This window comes from Carassius carassius, chromosome 22 (assembly GCF_963082965.1).
Source record: "Carassius carassius chromosome 22, fCarCar2.1, whole genome shotgun sequence".
Classification (NCBI taxonomy): Eukaryota; Metazoa; Chordata; class Actinopteri; order Cypriniformes; family Cyprinidae; genus Carassius; species Carassius carassius.
The window spans coordinates 10,225,114-10,242,742 of NC_081776.1; the positions used below are offsets into that span (position 1 = coordinate 10,225,114).

The 17,629-nt window shown below is 37.9% G+C and overlaps 1 protein-coding gene across 1 annotated transcript in view; it reads left to right on the plus strand.

Annotated features, from left to right (window-relative positions):
- LOC132098907 (exocyst complex component 4-like) overlaps window positions 1-17,629 on the plus strand; it is a 119,666-nt gene that overhangs the window by 84,546 nt on the left and 17,491 nt on the right. Inside the window, exons 11-14 of the mRNA XM_059505181.1 lie at window positions 1,068-1,287; window positions 11,708-11,844; window positions 13,274-13,429; window positions 16,475-16,653. Coding sequence (XP_059361164.1) covers window positions 1,068-1,287; window positions 11,708-11,844; window positions 13,274-13,429; window positions 16,475-16,653 — 692 coding nt within the window. The remainder of the gene's footprint in view (window positions 1-1,067; window positions 1,288-11,707; window positions 11,845-13,273; window positions 13,430-16,474; window positions 16,654-17,629) is intronic.

A 17,629-nucleotide genomic window follows, 5' to 3' on the forward strand; every position in this document is an offset into this window, starting at 1 on the left:
GTAAAAGACTGGATATTGGAGAAGTGAGCATACAGAATTAAATATCCAAAATCAGCTATTACGTTAAATTAAAAATCTTTACTATTAGCCATTAACCAATTCAGTACCGATATATTGTGCATACTTAACACTGAAATATATATCTATATTTTTTTTATTAACCAAGGTGAAATAAATTATCTAGAACCCACATGGATCAGTGTTTTTTAAAGAAACATAGTGAGAACATAAAAAGATTTCAAATGTTTTAATGGCCACAGGGGGCAATATTTCTCTTATAAGTTTATTTTGGTTTTTAAGTTTGTAATGGCAGTGTTTTAATAAATTCCATGGTACAGTTGTTGCTTACTGATGGCTTTCCCATGTTTTCAGTTAATGTCTCTCTCTCTCACACACACACACACACACACACACTCACACAAACACACATTCACGTGCACATGTGTGGATGGGCTCCCCTCTGCTGGGTTGACTAATTGGCTGTGCAGTGCTGAGGGAGGTGTTTAGAGTCAGGGGGTTGTGCAGCTGTAGTCTTGTAGTGATAAATCAGTGTTCCTGCTGATCTATGAGCTTCTGTCTCTCCGTACGCAACAACCCATCCCTGCTCAACACCTGTCTTGTTCCCTCACTGACACACATGGTGTACTTAAAAGCCAGAAATGGTGCTTTTTGAGTGTGTATTCCAAGTTTGAGGCCACTCTGAATATCTGGGATTCAAAATTAAATTTTAACCTTGAACAGAAAATTGTTGTTGTCGACATAAAAATTATATTAAATTATTTTAATATATAAATACAAATTGCCACTGTATATAATAATAATAATATAATTTGTAATAAGAACCTATTTATTTAATTTCTAAATTAAATGCAAAATGAATCAATAGTGTAGAGATGCCAGACAATACAATACAGGTTGGATTCAAACCCACATTTTCCACATCAGCACCACTGCACAATGTTCTAACCACTAAGCCCCAGCTCGGACATCTACAAACTTAGTCAAACCTTACATAGACATAGTTTTTGCAATTGAATGAAAATGCTTTGTCTTCTGCGTGCCATCAGGTTCATTCAGGAGATCGAGTCCCGTATGGGTCCAGCTCAGGCCAAGCAGTGTCAGCTCCGCACCTTCCTCACCTACTACATCAACGACCTGTTCCTCAGCCAGGTCCGCACCGAGACCAATAAGGAGATTGAGGCTGTGACCAAAGTATCTGACCCGCTCAAGATCCTGGCCAGCGCTGACACCATGAAAAACCTGGGAGTTCAAAGACCTCTTCTACAGGTATCTTGTTTTAAGAAACTTCTTGGGATTTAATAATATTACACACACACACTCACTCAAAAATAAAACAGCCTTATATTTCTCCCTCGCTTCTTCACACTCTACTTCTCTTATATTAGTCGATCCGTTTATTAGACTGTTAAACAGTATTTGCCTACCGGTCAAGTGTACAAAAGCCAGGTCTGATTGTTTTCTCATCTGACTTACACAGAGGGGGAAGGTTATTTTCTTCTCTTCCCGTCTCTTCTCCTTCACTCTCCCGGTAGCCCACATACCCCCATATCACCCTACATCATAATTGAAGCTGAAATTGTGTTTGATCCTGGCAGACCTGGAATCAGCAGTTAAGTGCAGTTTATATAACACACAGCGGGGCACCATGGTGACCAGCTGCCAGCTGTCCATCTCTCCCAGGGTTGAGTCCTGGCGGCAAAGGAAGTGCAACACTTTTATTGCCATGGAGTGCACAGAATGTGCTCATCAACTTAGTTCATCATCTAAGGCAATGTGTGCTGTCTCTCCTCTCACCTTTCTACTATGTGCTTCTTGTTGTAGTTTAAACACTCCTTACAGAATAGTTTTAAAATATAGGATTATGTTATGTTAAATTATTTTATATTTTACACTAGTACAGCCTTAAAGAAGCTGCCTTAAAGATATTGTCTTTTTATGTTTAGCTGCATATTTTGTTTGTTCCTGAGTGTATTCATGTGCAATTGTGAGTTATTTCAATGTCTCCCTGTTCTCTGAATCCATGATCTGGTCAATTACTCTCATGAGAAGCTCTCTTTGCAAATATATGAGAGCAAGAATGCACTCGTGCTGAGAGTGATTAGTTTGGCGCTCTGTTATAACTCTGATCAGAGCCGTTATGGGCCCGCTTACTCTTTAAACTAAGACCTGTCATCTCAAGTCTCTCCAAGTTGTGTATTCTTGTGTTTACGTCTTAGCATTGCTTTCATTTGGAGAACAGTGGCGGTTCATTACAGAGGGGAAGGCACCAAAAGCTCACAGCCATTTGTTTATGATTATGATTTCTCCTTAATGAGGACTGCGGCATCTTGCTAATTACCCTGCTGGGCTAATGAGCGACTCTCTGGATAGCTGGAGCTCCATATAATGCCCTTTTGTTTGGGATTTTTTTTTCTTTTTAATTACCTTCAATCAAAGGTGCCGCAGTTTTGCTCCTGATAGCTCATGTGGCACGTCCCATCCCAGCCGTTTGTTTTGTACTGCTGTATAAACCGTTTCCTGGGTCATCGTCTGTGTGTGTTACAGAGACACGCTGAAGGAATGAGAGATCTTGCTCTTCAGAGGCACTTTAATAATGCCCTTCATGAAGAGCTGTAGTAGTACGGGAAGTTGTTTGTGTTCTCATTTGTGCACAGACTTTGCAAAGTGCCTGTTGATTTTGAACTTCGCAGAGGAAGGAAGTTCAGCACTGCATTCAGAAAGCATTTGCTTCACATCCATCGGCATTTGCCAAGCACCAAATGTGGGTAAGATTTGGCTTAAGTGAGTAGATACAAATTTTTGCACCAAATGGCCTGTTAAATTTCAAGCAAGTTTATTATTTTTAAATGCGAAACTGACAGAACATTTAATGTTTTTGAAAGAAGCTCACCAACACTGCATTTATACATTTGCTACAGTAACAACAGTAACATTGTTAAATATTATTAACATTTAAAATAACTGTTTTCTATTTTAAAATGCAATCTTTTCGTATTCCTTCATCACATTGAGGCCCTCATTAGCATATAATCACCTAGAACAGGTGCAGAGCAAGACTGAAGAGCAATTTAACAGAATGTGTACTACTTCGCTAAATGTCTTTTTTTACTGACAACAAAATATATGGAAAAGTCAGCTTCAGATTCATTTCTAACATTATTTTAGCAGTATGAGTTTAGTTTTCCAGCTCCCAGCATTCAATACAGCGTGCCGTTGAGAAGGTATGAGACTAAAATTGACCCTGTTCTCAGATTGAACAGCCATCCATCCTGTGAGAAGCCATGAAGTTGAGTGAGGATTCTCTCCAGATTGTCTATTGCCACTGTGATGCACTGTAGACCGAATGGAGAGGACAAATGATGCTTAAAGTAGTGCTCTCCTGTGGTCAAGGAAATGATGACAGAGAGATGCGGGTGTGTGTTTATGGGTGCATGTCTGTGTATTCCAGGTGCCATGGTTCGGATGTTACAGCAGGTGTTTTATGAGAAATCAGCCTGGGAGAAGTGGAGCATTGATCCGTGGGGAATGGGGCTTTTCTTTTAGTTTCACAACATTAAATATACTGCTCTTTGCCATCAGGAACCATGTTAACACACACACACACACACACATAAACACCCACTCCCATTTACTTGCAGTAATACACAGGAAGAACTCTCAGGACAGATTTTCTGTCTGCTGTTGTCAGCATTTTTACAGCGTATCAACTTTTTGTCAAATTGTTTTCTTCCTGTAAACTTATCACCCAAATACCAGCAAAAAAAAAAAACACACACACACACATACGCATATATATAATACTAAAAAAAGCATTTTTTCAGCAAATTTCATCACCATTTTGGAAACACTTTTTTTATGTTTGCGATGTTGAAAAAAATGAACTTCAAAGTAGAATAACATTTAAAAGTTTGTATTTTCTTTATATTAATCACAAGCTTTCATTTGCTTACAATTAAAAATAGACGACTATTTACTGAATATTTGGACAAGGTTGTTTTTCGAAAGCTGTCTTAATTGACAGCAGACATTTTGTTTAATTATTAAACGTAATTAAAAAACAGTTGAATTATTTTTCTGTGTGTAATGAGAATGGTTTCTTGGCACAGATTAGAGTTGTCTTGCAGAGGGAAGTGTTACTGCATTAGCATTACTGGTTGCACTTTCAAGCACAAGACTCAAGTATAAACAGCCCCTGCTATCAGCACTCCTGTTGGCTGTCCTCACTCTGTTTCGTATGACAACAAGACCAGTGATATCAGAAGGCCTGGCTATCCATGCTCTGCCTCCTCTCGGTTCTTTCTCTTTGCTGTTCTGTTCCACTGATGCTATCTGCAGGTCTGGGGCCCACTGATTGATTCATTTCATTAGAAATGTTTTGAGGGGGTCACTGTGCAGCTTGTTTGGAGATTGGCTCTATTAATCTTCCTCGGCACAGGATCTACGGTGCTGTTTACAGGGTCCACATGTCCGGACACCCCTTACAAAAATGCTTGTACTCGCACACTTTATTTTAGCTGATGTTGGTGGAAAATTGCCAAAATATTGAAAAAGATATTTGATTACTGTTCATATAAGTCATGCATGCTGAGAATTGTATTTTGTAATTAGCAGTATTGTTATGGTTAAATAAAACTATAAAAAATTATTGAAATGAGATAAAATCATATCTAAATATAAAGATGAAAAACTTCAAAACTTAAATGAAAATTCTGAATGTTACCTCGGCAACTAACTGAAATAAGACTAGGTTGAAAACTAAAGCTGAAGTAAAATCAAATTAAAGCTAAATAGAAATATAAAAGAAAAAACATGAATTAAAATGACAAAAGCACACAAATAAACTTTTAAAGCATAAACAATTAAAATGAACACTGGAAATATAAAAAGAAACATTTTATTAGTTGTTATTATAGCTATTAAATACTAATAGAGAATAAATATAAAATGTAACCTAATATTTTTGAAAAGTCTTTAAAAGTTTTTGACATTGCCTATTTCGAAATTTTAGGGCCGTTGTTTTCCCGTAATCTACAGATATCCAGTATTAAATCCAGAAGGTCTTTTCAGTCAAAGGAGGTCTCAGTTATTTTAGGTAGATATTTTAGGCGGGAATTCATGGTTACAGCTATAATGTTGTCAGAATATTCCAGGATGTGTTTTATTCACGAGTCTGTTTTTAGAGACGTGATTTACTGTCTGTCTGTGCCGTTGTGAAACGTGGACTTGAGCTGCCACCAGCGCTCTGCTAATGAAGCTGACCTTTTTAATCACCCTGTATTCACCGTCAACACACACACAGCCCTACACATCAGTCTAGCGTTGAACTAATGAGGGTGACCTTTTTGTTTGTAGGGTCTGTGTTGTGTGGGGATGTATATTTGGACTGTGTGTGTGTGTGAGTTATCTGTTGATTGGCATCCTGTAGTGCTCGGCTCCATTAGCGGAGCTCAGCTCGGTGTGGCACACAGACAGTGTGGGCCTTTATTAGGGACTTCTCATCACCACAGAAACAAAAACAGACAGGTTTGAGTGACTTTTTTTAGCTCTCTGTACTCTTCTCTGTACAGAGGCACTAGGATCAAAATAATGGCCGGCAATTAAATTAAAAAATTTAATTAAATTAAATGTATGCATTTAGCAGACGCTTTTATCCAAAGTGACTTGCAGTGCATTCAGGCTATCAATTTTTACCTATCATGTGTTCCCGGGGAATCAAACCCCCAACCTTGATAACGCAATGCTCTACCACTTGAGCTGCAGGAACACTTAACTTTTTTACATTTCATCTGGAATTTATTTCCATATTTTATTTTCAGCCTTTTTATTTTTTAGATGGAATGGGATAGGGGAAGCTTTTAAAACTGATACAGAAGGACTCTCACAGGTCACATGCATATAATGCTTCTAAATGGAGAACGCCTGTGTCACTGATGGCTCCATTGCCCTTCAAGCAGCATTTTCTTTTTTTTACAAAGTTACAGGAAATTTGGACATCGGAAGCCATAGAATAATTTAGCATTTTCACTGATGACAATAAATCATTTTCATGACCCCTTCTAACCTCTTTTCACAACCTGCTGTTTGAGAACCTCCATTTGAATGCATTGGTCAGCAGACTCAAGACCTGATCTAGATTTATGGGGCAAATTCATGTTATTACTTCAGAGACCGCAGTCCTTTCAATTCAACTGATGGAATTTATCAAGCTTCAGCTGACAGTGATGCAGTTTGCACTCTTTCTTGTGTCCTTTAGGGCATCGTCACCTCCTCCTGTTTTAGAACTGAAACTAATCTGTACATGTGGAGCTAAAACAAGCGAAAAGTGGCCAAATATACTGTCAGTCCTGGTGCATTAAAGCAGACCAAGTTCTGGATTTTAGCCTAACCTGAGCTGAATTTGAAGAGAACTGCTTTTTTAAGTCATTTTAGTATATTTCCAGTGCATTGGGTTTTTTCTGCAGGGAGTGTGCGGGCATATGTTTACAGAAACATCCGCTCCATAATGATAATGTGTATATCATTCCCTTCTGTTTTTTCCCCTCTCTGCACCATTAGCTCCATATGGCTCTATTTTAGGGGTGTGCGCGATTGAGAAATAAACATAAAAAATCTCAGAGCTGCTACATTTATGATGGATTTATGTGTGGGCCTGTATTATAATGCTGAAGTAAGACTTTGAAGAGCTCTGGAAAAGAAAGAAAGGAAGAAAAAAAGAGTGAATTAAGCGAAGTTTGGAGGTACAAGGTTGGAACTTTATAGGCCGTAACTCAAAATCGATGGTATTTTGGCCCAAATTCATCCTTGATTTGATTAGAAGCTTCAAACTAAGCTAGTATACATGTACACGCCCATAAACGCACATTGTTTATACCCTTAGATTGCCCCTCAGCTGTTTTGAACGTGGATTTACATTTGGATCGAACTCTGCTGAATTCATTTGTTCAGTAATCAGTTCTCCTCCAGAGATGGAGAGCTGGTGTGCCTTTATTTAAAAAAATTCTAATATATTTTAATTTAAATATATTTCAAAAAATATTTGAAATATATAGTGCACAAGTAATATGGGCCACTTTTAAAATGCTTTTATGAACTTCATAGTCCCAGTCAGATTTCACTTTCATTGTATTGGGGAAAAAAAGCAACGTAAACATTCTGCCTTTGGTTCTCCAATGAGGAAAGAAAGGCATATCGATATGGAATGATGTGTGATTGAAAAAATAGTGACAGGATTTTCTTTTTGTGTGAACTAACCCTTTAAACAAGGCATTAAACACATGCATCTGTCCCCAGAGTTGAGTAGTGGCTGTGTTGCGGTTGAGTGGCAGGGTCATGTTGGCACGTGTGTGCATGTCCGTGGGTCTCAGTGGTGTACGGTCACACTGACAGTGATGAATGAACTGTCGCACCGCTGCCCTTCTTATGCATTACACTCCTTTACCCTGGAGGCTGGTGTGTTTCTGCATGTGTTTTCACACTTCTGATTCCACAAGAAATTGTTCTACCACATTAATTTACTATGAATTCTGCAAATCTCATGTTTTGTGTATGCACACCATGTAGAAATGTATGGGTTGCTGGTATGGGTTGGTGCAGGTAGGTGTGTGTGTGTGTGTGTGTGTGTGTGTGTGTGTTGTGGTGTAATTGAAGTGCCGGAACGGTTCAGGTTAAATGCTCTGAACTCTGTGCTATGGGGTCAGAACTGGATTAATGGAGAAAGCCCATGGCCCGAGAACCTCCTCCAAACACACACAGCCTCATCTCAACATCTGTCCACCAGCTTGTCATCCATTCTCAATAGGAATCTGAGTTGTCACGTTCATGGATTTCCAGGCCTAGAAAATTTATGGAAATTAAAACAATTTTAAAAATGGAAAAGCAATGGAGATAACCCTATGATGTCCACTTAATACTTTCTCATTTAACACAAAAATAGCATTAAATAATTTTAGTAAAATTTTATTTGTGGTTATTTAGATTAATTAAACAACACATCATGTAATTAATTAGATTAAAAACTGAAATCGAATAGCAGCCCTAATAGATATGTAATAATTCTTATATATTTTATTATAAACACATCATATGCAACTTTAATATGTTTTTATATACTTTTTAATATATATATTTTTGCTTGATATTTAATAAAAGCTACACATTCTTTGAGAGTTGAGTTATTTCCCACTTCATTCTGTAATAATTAATAAATTTAAATTATTGTTCAATAATTCACATATAGAAATACTTTGACATCAAAGTTATGTACATATATGCTAAATGTGATCTAGTTACACAGTATGTGTAGTATGTTCAATTTAATAAATGTAAGGATAATGATTTGTTTGTAGTTTGTAACAACAAGGTTGTATGAACCCTGTATTTTTACAGTAGCTTACTGGAACTGTACAGACACCTTTGCAGGAACGAGAAACACTGCAGGGCTGTAAAAAGTACTGAGAAGTTTTTACTCAAATAAAACATTTTACTCAATTAAAAGTATCTAGTCAATGAGACAGTGGAAATGTTCTCATTAAAGTAACGTTGATGCTGGTGTAAAGCAGCTTTAAGCACAGTTTCTTCAATGACGTGACTATCTCAGGTTCTAGGACACCAGATCTTAAAACCAAAATTTTTTGGTAGATGTTTGACTCTTGCATATAGTTATTTGAAGCCTGATCACTGACTATGTTCAACTTTGACTTCAAATACAATTGTAACATAATTGAAATGCATTATTTTACATCTCTTGACAAAGATATCACAATTTTTTTAACACTTTTTTTTTTCAATTTTTTTTTTTCATTTTTAAGTAAAAAAGTATACACATTAATGTGATTTTACTTGTTATTTCAGTAAGACAGGCAAACATGGGTCATTTTAAGAAGTTTATATATTTGTCCTTCAGTGGTATAAATTGATCAGGAGCTGAGCTGAAACTACTCATCATCTTGGAAAATTGGAAAAAGCTGTCTGTGAGAAATTTAGATACTATTGGCAGCAATTGCGAAGAGCTCTGGTATCTCTGCTGCAACTCTCACGGTTCTACTTAGCATTCTGTTAGAGAGAGCCTGTAGTGCGATTTGTTTGTATATACACACACACTCAGGCCTCTGAGTGTCCCTAGGCATGTGCGTTAAGTTCTCTCTCCGCTTCACTGCGTCTTGTGTTCCCCTCTTATTGACGCTCACCACTCGAGTCCCACTGCACGCTGAGCATTCATTATTATTACTCTCTTCATTTATACTGCGGTAAACCTTCTGTCATTAGCAAACACTCCCTCCAGCAGCTCTGCTCATTTTAAACACCTCCGTACAAAGAAGCTGGACTGTAATCAAGACTGGCCAGGCTGGATGTACTCCAAAATGATTTCAAAGGTGTTCTGTAGTGTGAGCGGAGTAAGAATGGGTCAGGAGACGCGGAAATTTTCCTCAACAGATCTTAAACCTCCCATGGCACAGTGTGACATTTAAGTAGAAAGGAAGGATTTTGCTTGCGATGAGACAAGAGAACCTCTGCTGGTTTGATTTTTCTCAAAAGCTCTTGCCGTCTGTCTATCTGTTTCACTTGTGAGGATTCTGTCCATCCTTCAAATCTATTTTCCTCTCTCTCTCTCTCTCTCTCTCTGGAGCTTGATTACTTTTTAATGATTTCTGGGGCTAAGACGAATGAGTGTGTTAAATGAGGAGAATTAGACATGTGCCGCAGAGCGCTGGGGCATTTGTTACTTGAATAATGGAGCTTAGAGAGTTTGTTTACTGGGAAATATTGAGCTTAACAAATTAGATCGGGAGAGGGAGACCAAATATTGCAGCTTTCAGTATGATATTTCCCTGGTCACTCACTGTAGATTTTATTAGGGCTGGACAGTATATCGGAAATGTATGATCTGTTCAATAATATAGATCATGTCGCTAATATAAAGCTAATCAAATTCATTAACAGTGACTGTGATTTTAATCCACTTTTTCATTTGGCTCAAGACTTTCCTAAATTCCACAACAGTGTAACGATCACTCCTTGTATCATGACCGACTATGACTTGTATGAGAAGACATGTTTGCTCATTCAAACATCATTAACAGGGTTGTAGTCTGTCTGTCTATCTGTAGTAGTTTTGATTCGTTTTTGCAAATGAGTTCTTTGTGAACTGTCTGATTCCCTAATCGTTTGGGTCATCATTACTCTTACGTGTTTGTGTTGCATTTCATGCATTGCAAATGATTCAAGTAAAAAAAATATATAGGCAAAATTGTATATGTGTTGTTATAATGGTGAATATAAAGAAATTAAATTATGAAATATAAGTCCATCTTAATGTCTGTCCATCCGTCGATATCAAATACCACTAAATTATGAAAACAGTGGAAATACACTATACTGTATATATAGTATATATATATATATACTATATATAAAATGCTATATATAATGCTATATATAATGCACATGCAGTTTAAATATATATACACACATATATGTGCGTGTATGTATATATGCATATATTGATTATCATCAAAATGCTGATATGTATGTTCTGTGCTCATTTCCCAGTAACCATGCCTATCTTTTCCAGACACTCGTTCACACACATAATCAGACACTATGGCATTGATGGACTTGTTCCAGTTTGACCAGAGGCACAGCTTTGAAGGCTAGCATTCCCCTGCTGAATCATTTCCCCCCACCCCCCTCAGTTTCCTGGTGCAGTTGACTGTTAGAGAGCTTAACAGGCCAGGGCAGTGCCACGGATCATTACCTTGCTCTCCACCCCCTGGGCTCAGGCAGGGGGCACAAACAGCAGGCATTGATATGTATATTAGCAGATTGTACATCAAATGTGCAGCATTACACTAATAAGAACAAAATACTCGGGGCACTTGCTGTTGCCCCCTGCTGGGCAGGATGTGTTACAATGTGGTTGGATTGAGTTAGTGCTGAGTCCAATTAAACAGAACATTTGTGCCAATGCCACAAGGAAGCTATGATTCGGTGCATTAGGCAACACAGTTGCCAATGCGGTGCTAACGATCGCTGTCACTTTCAGTCAGTCACTGCTTGCATTAGAACCACAGCCAAATGTTGATAGCTATGCTAACACTCACTCTTTTGTTTTGGCCCTTCACAGAGTTTAAAACGTGGCCCTTTTTTGTGCCCAGGCTTCTGTTCTGTTCAAGGGGAAAGTTGTTCTGCTGTTATCGTCATTAGCTTTGATGGCAAAGCGAAACTGTTAAATGGTAGGAAGTGTTGAGGAAGAGGAAGTGCTTGAAGAATTTGGATGAGTAGAGGTTTGTCATTGCCACAGATTTCAATAATAACCAAGGTCATATGTTTCTGTATCGTCACGCTTCATCTACAGCAAAAGGGTGTCTGGCTCTGACATGTGAATGGAGGGTTTGATTGTGTTTGTTTTTCGGGCTATTTGACGTATTTGCTCAAAAGTGAGCAATTGAGCAGATAGACTGCAGCATTTTGTAGTCTATCACTGTCTTTTATAGAGGGCGTCTGGACTGGTCATCCTTAAACTCAACCCTGACCTCAGACCAGAACCACCTTAACAACAGCGACATTTACTGTCTCTAAAGCAATCATCTGATTCATAATGATTCATATTGAGGTGATAATTCATAATGAGGTGATGGCCTGACTTCAGAGTGTATCATATTGAGTGTGTGTTTGCTTGTGTTTTCAGAGCACTGTGGTTGTGGAGAAGTCCATTCAGGATTTAATGAGTCTGATGCAGGACCTCAGTGCATACTCCAACCAGTTCCTGGAGATGGTTTGTGTCAAGCTTAAAGAGTACAAAGAGATCTGCAATACTGCATACAGGTAATGATACTGCGACACAATAATATTTTTTTAACTGTGTGAATGTGAGTGTGTTGTCTGTATTCAGTGTGATTCAATAAAAAGTACATGTACTGCAGCATAATAGCAATAAATCTCTTATTGTCGAATTGTCCTGGTGTGCTGCATGCAAAAAGAACATATATAGTGACCAGTGTAGTCCAATGTGTGACCAAATAAATCTTATAAAGTGGTTTTTCTTCTCAGTGAATCAAAAACATACAGCATGACCAATGTAGTCTCGTTCTTGAATGAATGAGTCCTATGTAGTGGTTCTTGGTGAATCAAAAACATAGCTCGACCAGTGTTGTCTGGTTCCTGAACGAGTGACAATTATAAGGCGTTTCTGATCAGTGAAGCAAAAACACACAGAATGTAATTATTTTTATGAAGAACATTATCTTAAATTTTTTTAATTGCATAATGCCTCAAATCATGAATTAATGGTCGTTAAAGTAGTTCAAAATGTCTTTAAAATAAAGAAAAAAAATTGTGTCTACTCCCTGCAATACCTTCACTGATCCCCGGAGAGTCCATGGATTTTCAAAAACCTTGGTATTAGAAACATCGGATGATTGGTCTGCTCGTGTGTTTAAGTGAAATGTGTGTGTGCGTGTGTCTGTCTGTGTCCGCTCACATATGTGTAAGTCAGCAGGGGTCTGAACTGAGCTCAATCATGGGTAGAAAGTGAAGAGGCAGCCGTTTCCTTGTACAATAATCACATGCTACCAATCCGTCACTTTTTTTGTCTCCTTCACTGTCTTTCTTTTGTTCTCTCCCTCTTTCTCATCCATAAGATGAGTGACACGCACTGCATTACGTTCTACATGATCTGTTCAATAAATCTACACACTGCAGACAATAACAGTTCATTCAACCGTGCTCTCGTCTTGTTCAGCTGTCATCCAGTGCACACCCGCTTATGCAATACTGAAGACATTTAGCTGAACTTATCATATTTTGCCACTTTCTCAGACGTGAAGTGAAATGGAGCTTGTCCAATCCCTGAGCCAATCATAGACTTTGTTCTTATTTCAGCTTTTTACGCAGCGTTTCATCACACTTTATGATAACTTCCTTTTTCAAGGCATTAACAACATCATTATATAGTACTTAGTAAATCATTAGATAATGAACATTTAAATGTGGGAAATATATTCAATAGTAGTTTTAACTATTGCAGTGTACATTAACTTACGATCTGGGAAAGATGATATAACATGTCGGGGCAGTGTTTAGCACATGTTTTCGGGTCACATTATTCTGTGGAGCTGAGTTAATATATTATACTATATTCTATTTTCATTTTAGATATGCAATTTTTTTTATCAGATTTCTATTTTCTCAAAATGTAATCAGTTTCTTTTAATCCTGAAGTGGTTTTGAGACTTGTGTGTGTGTGTGTGTGTAGGGGTGTTGTACAGTGCGAGGAGAAGCTAACCATCAGTGCGTCCTGGGCTAAAGATGAAGACATCAGCCGCCTGCTGCAGTCTCTGCCCAACTGGGCCAGCATGACCCAACCCAGACAGCTCCGACAGAAGAGAGAAGAAGAAGAGGATTTCACACGGTGAGAGCACATGCTAATATACACATACATACATACACACATACAAATACACACTGTCCCCAATATGAGATCACCACACAGATTCATCACAGAGCACAAAGTATGTACAAACACACTCGCACAACTCCTATCACTGGGGACACTGGGGGATATGTGCTGTGTAACACAGATCCACAGGTCTCTACATCCTGTAAAGAAATCGATAAACACATTTACTGTATGTACTCAATCCGTTTTCAACGCCAGAAATTGCATTTGGGTTTTCTGCCTTCGTCGAAAATGAAGGTTATTTTTAGACACTGACAAAGCAATTTGGTATTCTGCTTGTGTGCTGTGTTAGAGAGGATGAAATCTGGCCCTTATAGCCTCAGCAGTCATCTCTGAACAAGAACAAATTCAACTCAGGCAGCCACACTATCTGCTGGAACATTCCAGCGTCCCAAACACACACGCAATTCTGTTTTCAATTCACTTGCTCGCTCTATCTCCCTCCCTTTCTCCCTTTTCCTCTCAAGTGCACACTTGAATTAAAGAAGACACAAGTATGAGGAAAATTGTGATTGGACGAGAGGGAGAGAGGCCCTTCTTTTTATCAAAATTGGCGTCAAAATGTTCTCCAGTCGGTTTGGATGTGCCATGGCCTGCAATTGTTCAATAAATAAATGAACTGTTTATGTGGGACCGAAGAATCCAATCTAGCTGACCTGTTGAAGCTAAGCACAGTCAGCGAGCGGGAGGCTTTTATCATATAAATGACCCTGACAGTTTCATCAACTAAAGAGGGATTACGCCACATGTATGGCAATCCTATACAGAGTGATAAAAGCTTGTTAAAAAGTCTTCCATCAAATAGATGATTCATTTTATCTTAAGAAATTTCACAGAGCTCAGAAATGAGCCTTGTGGATTTCCTTCTCCCAGATTCATCACAGACCTGTAGAGGAGGAGGTCAAAGAAAATACTGACTTTATAGATTTGCATGAGCATCATTCATCTGAATTTGCCTGTGAAGCTTAGCATCAGCTGCTGCTATGGTTATGAGAAGAAGAGTAAAGGAAAGCTGGGTATCATGTCCAGTGCTGAGGCTGCACCAATAAAACACAGAGATATTGTTATTACACCCTCCAGCTTGGATGTTCTACATCTCTTTCACATCTCTAAATACAACCCGAATTCCGGAAAAGTTGGGACGTTTTTTTAATTTTAATAAAATGAAAACTAAAGGAATTTCAAATCACATGAGCCAATATTTTATTCACAATAGAACATAGATAACGTAGCAAATGTTTAAACTGAGAAATTTTACACTTTTATCCACTTAATTAGCTCATTTAAAACTTAATGCCTGCTACAGGTCTCAAAAAAGTTGGCACGGGGGCAACAAATGGCTAAAAAAGCAAGCAGTTTTGAAAAGATTCAGCTGGGAGAACATCTAGTGATTAATTAAGTTAATTGATATCAGGTCTGTAACATGATTAGCTATAAAAGCTTTGTCTTAGAGAAGCAGAGTCTCTCAGAAGTAAAGATGGGCAGAGGCTCTCCAATCTGTGAAAGACTGCGTAAAAAAATTGTGGAAAACTTTAAAAACAATGTTCCTCAACGTCAAATTGCAAAGGCTTTGCAAATCTCATCATCTACAGTGCATAACATCATCAAAAGATTCAGAGAAACTGGAGAAATCTCTGTGCGTAAGGGACAAGGCCGGAGACCTTTATTGGATGCCCGTGGTCTTCGGGCTCTCAGACGACACTGCATCACTCATCGGCATGATTGTGTCAATGACATTACTAAATGGGCCCAGGAATACTTTCAGAAACCACTGTCGGTAAACACAATCTGCCGTGCCATCAGCAGATGCCAACTAAAGCTCTATCATGCAAAAAGGAAGCCATATGTGAACATGGTCCAGAAGCGCCGTCGTGTCCTGTGGGCCAAGGCTCATTTAAAATGGACTATTTCAAAGTGGAATAGTGTTTTATGGTCAGACGAGTCCAAATTTGACATTCTTGTTGGAAATCACGGACGCCGTGTCCTCCGGGCTAAAGAGGAGGGAGACCTTCCAGCATGTTATCAGCGTTCAGTTCAAAAGCCAGCATCTCTGATGGTATGGGGGTGCATAAGTGCATACGGTGTGGGCAGCTTGCATGTTTTGGAAGGCTCTGTGAATGCTGAAAGGTATATAAAGGTTTTAGAGCAACATATGCTTCCCTCCAAACAACGTCTATTTCAGGGAAGGCCTTGTTTATTTCAGCAGGACAATGCAAAACCACATACTGCAGCTATAACAACAGCATGGCTTCGTCGTAGAAGAGTCTGGGTGCTAACCTGGCCTGCCTGCAGTCTAGATCTTTCACCTATAGAGAACATTTGGCGCATCATTAAACGAAAAATACGTCAAAGACGACCACGAACTCTTCAGCAGCTGGAAATCTATATAAGGCAAGAATGGGACCAAATTCCAACAGCAAAACTCCAGCAACTCATAGCCTCAATGCCCAGACGTCTTCAAACTGTTTTGAAAAGAAAAGGAGATGCTACACCATGGTAAACATGCCCCGTCCCAACTATTTTGAGACCTGTAGCAGAAATCAAAATTTAAATGAGCTCATTTTGTGCATAAAATTGTAAACTTTCTCAGTTTAAACATTTGCTATGTTATCTATGTTCTATTGTGAATAAAATATTGGCTCATGTGATTTGAAAGTCTTTGAGTTTTCATTTTATTAAAATTTAAAAAACGTCCCAACTTTTCCGGAATTCGGGTTGTAATTGCGAATGAGGATCACTTAAATAATAATGATAAAAAAGCAAAATGTGCAGTGTATTTGCCACTTAAAGGGGACATCCTTAAGTTTAGAAACACAAAAAATAAATTACTAATAATTGGGAATACATTATGGGATATTGGGATATACATTTCAAGGGGGGGGGGGGGGGGGTATGTAAGAGGATCATAAAGCAACAACAATAAAAACATAAAATAAATAATAATATCAGTAAATATCAAATAATAAATCAATTTGTTTCTCCACCTGTCTCTCACAGGGCAGCATTTGCCAAGGAGTCTGAGGTGTTGACGGGGAATCTGGGTGATAAGCTGATTCCTCAGAATGAGATTCTGAGGGACGTCAGTGATCTGAAGGCACTGGCTAACCTGCAGGAGAGCATGGAGTGGCTCGCCACCCGCCTCAGGGGCTTCTTCAGCAACCTACCCCTTAGCTCCAGTGAGTGTGTGTGTGTGTTTATATGTTTGGCTAGAAGTTTGTTCAGGTGTAAAACTGCATGTCACAATGTATTGTGAGTCAAAAAGTTTGCTCATTTTGTTTTTCTTTACAAATTATATTATCATAAAACTTTTTGTTAAGTGATAGGTTGAACTGGAAAATTAATTTGATTTTGAGTATCTGGTATTTGGTATGTGCACTTTTTAATAGTAATAATAATTCTAATAATGTATTTTTTATTTAATTTTTTTAAGTAGTAAGGGTTTTCCTTAATCCTTGAGCTAACTCTGTGTTTCCAGTTACAATTTTATTCGTTTTTTTTATTTGTAAATATTTAAAAAATTATGTTTAATTTTTTTTTAATTAAATTTTTGCATTTCATTTTTTTCATTAATTCATTTATATTGAATTCATTACATTTTAATCCATTTAAATAATTATATTAAATAAGATTTTAAAATATTTATTTTAATATAAAAATTGAAATTGAAACAATATTTCTCATTAATTTTAAGTCACAACAGGGTTTTTTTGTTGTTGTTTTGTTTTCTTAATCCCAATGTTTCCCAACTTTTGGACCTCATTGTGTGCCCATCTGTATTTTGCCAGTTCATCATAACTGATAGAATATAGTTTATTAGTTCAAAAGAAGAATTATGTTTTTACATAAATTGTTACACTGACTTGAGTTAAATTAAGAATGTTCAGTTTCTAAACTTCAATGAAACCTTAGTGCTGGATTTCTGACGTCACCGCGGCCACTTTGGTGAAACTTCACACAATACCTTCAGAATTTCCTCCACTTCTTTCACTTAAATCTGTAAATAAGCTATTTTAAAACTATTGTTATTTCAGTTTTTTGGGTAAAGACTGCTTCAGAGTGACTCGCGTCCGGAGCAGATAAAAATTCAATAAGAGCATGGTGGAGGGCGTGCTGTAATTACCATTAGTTCTGTGCAGAAGCCGTAATGGAGTG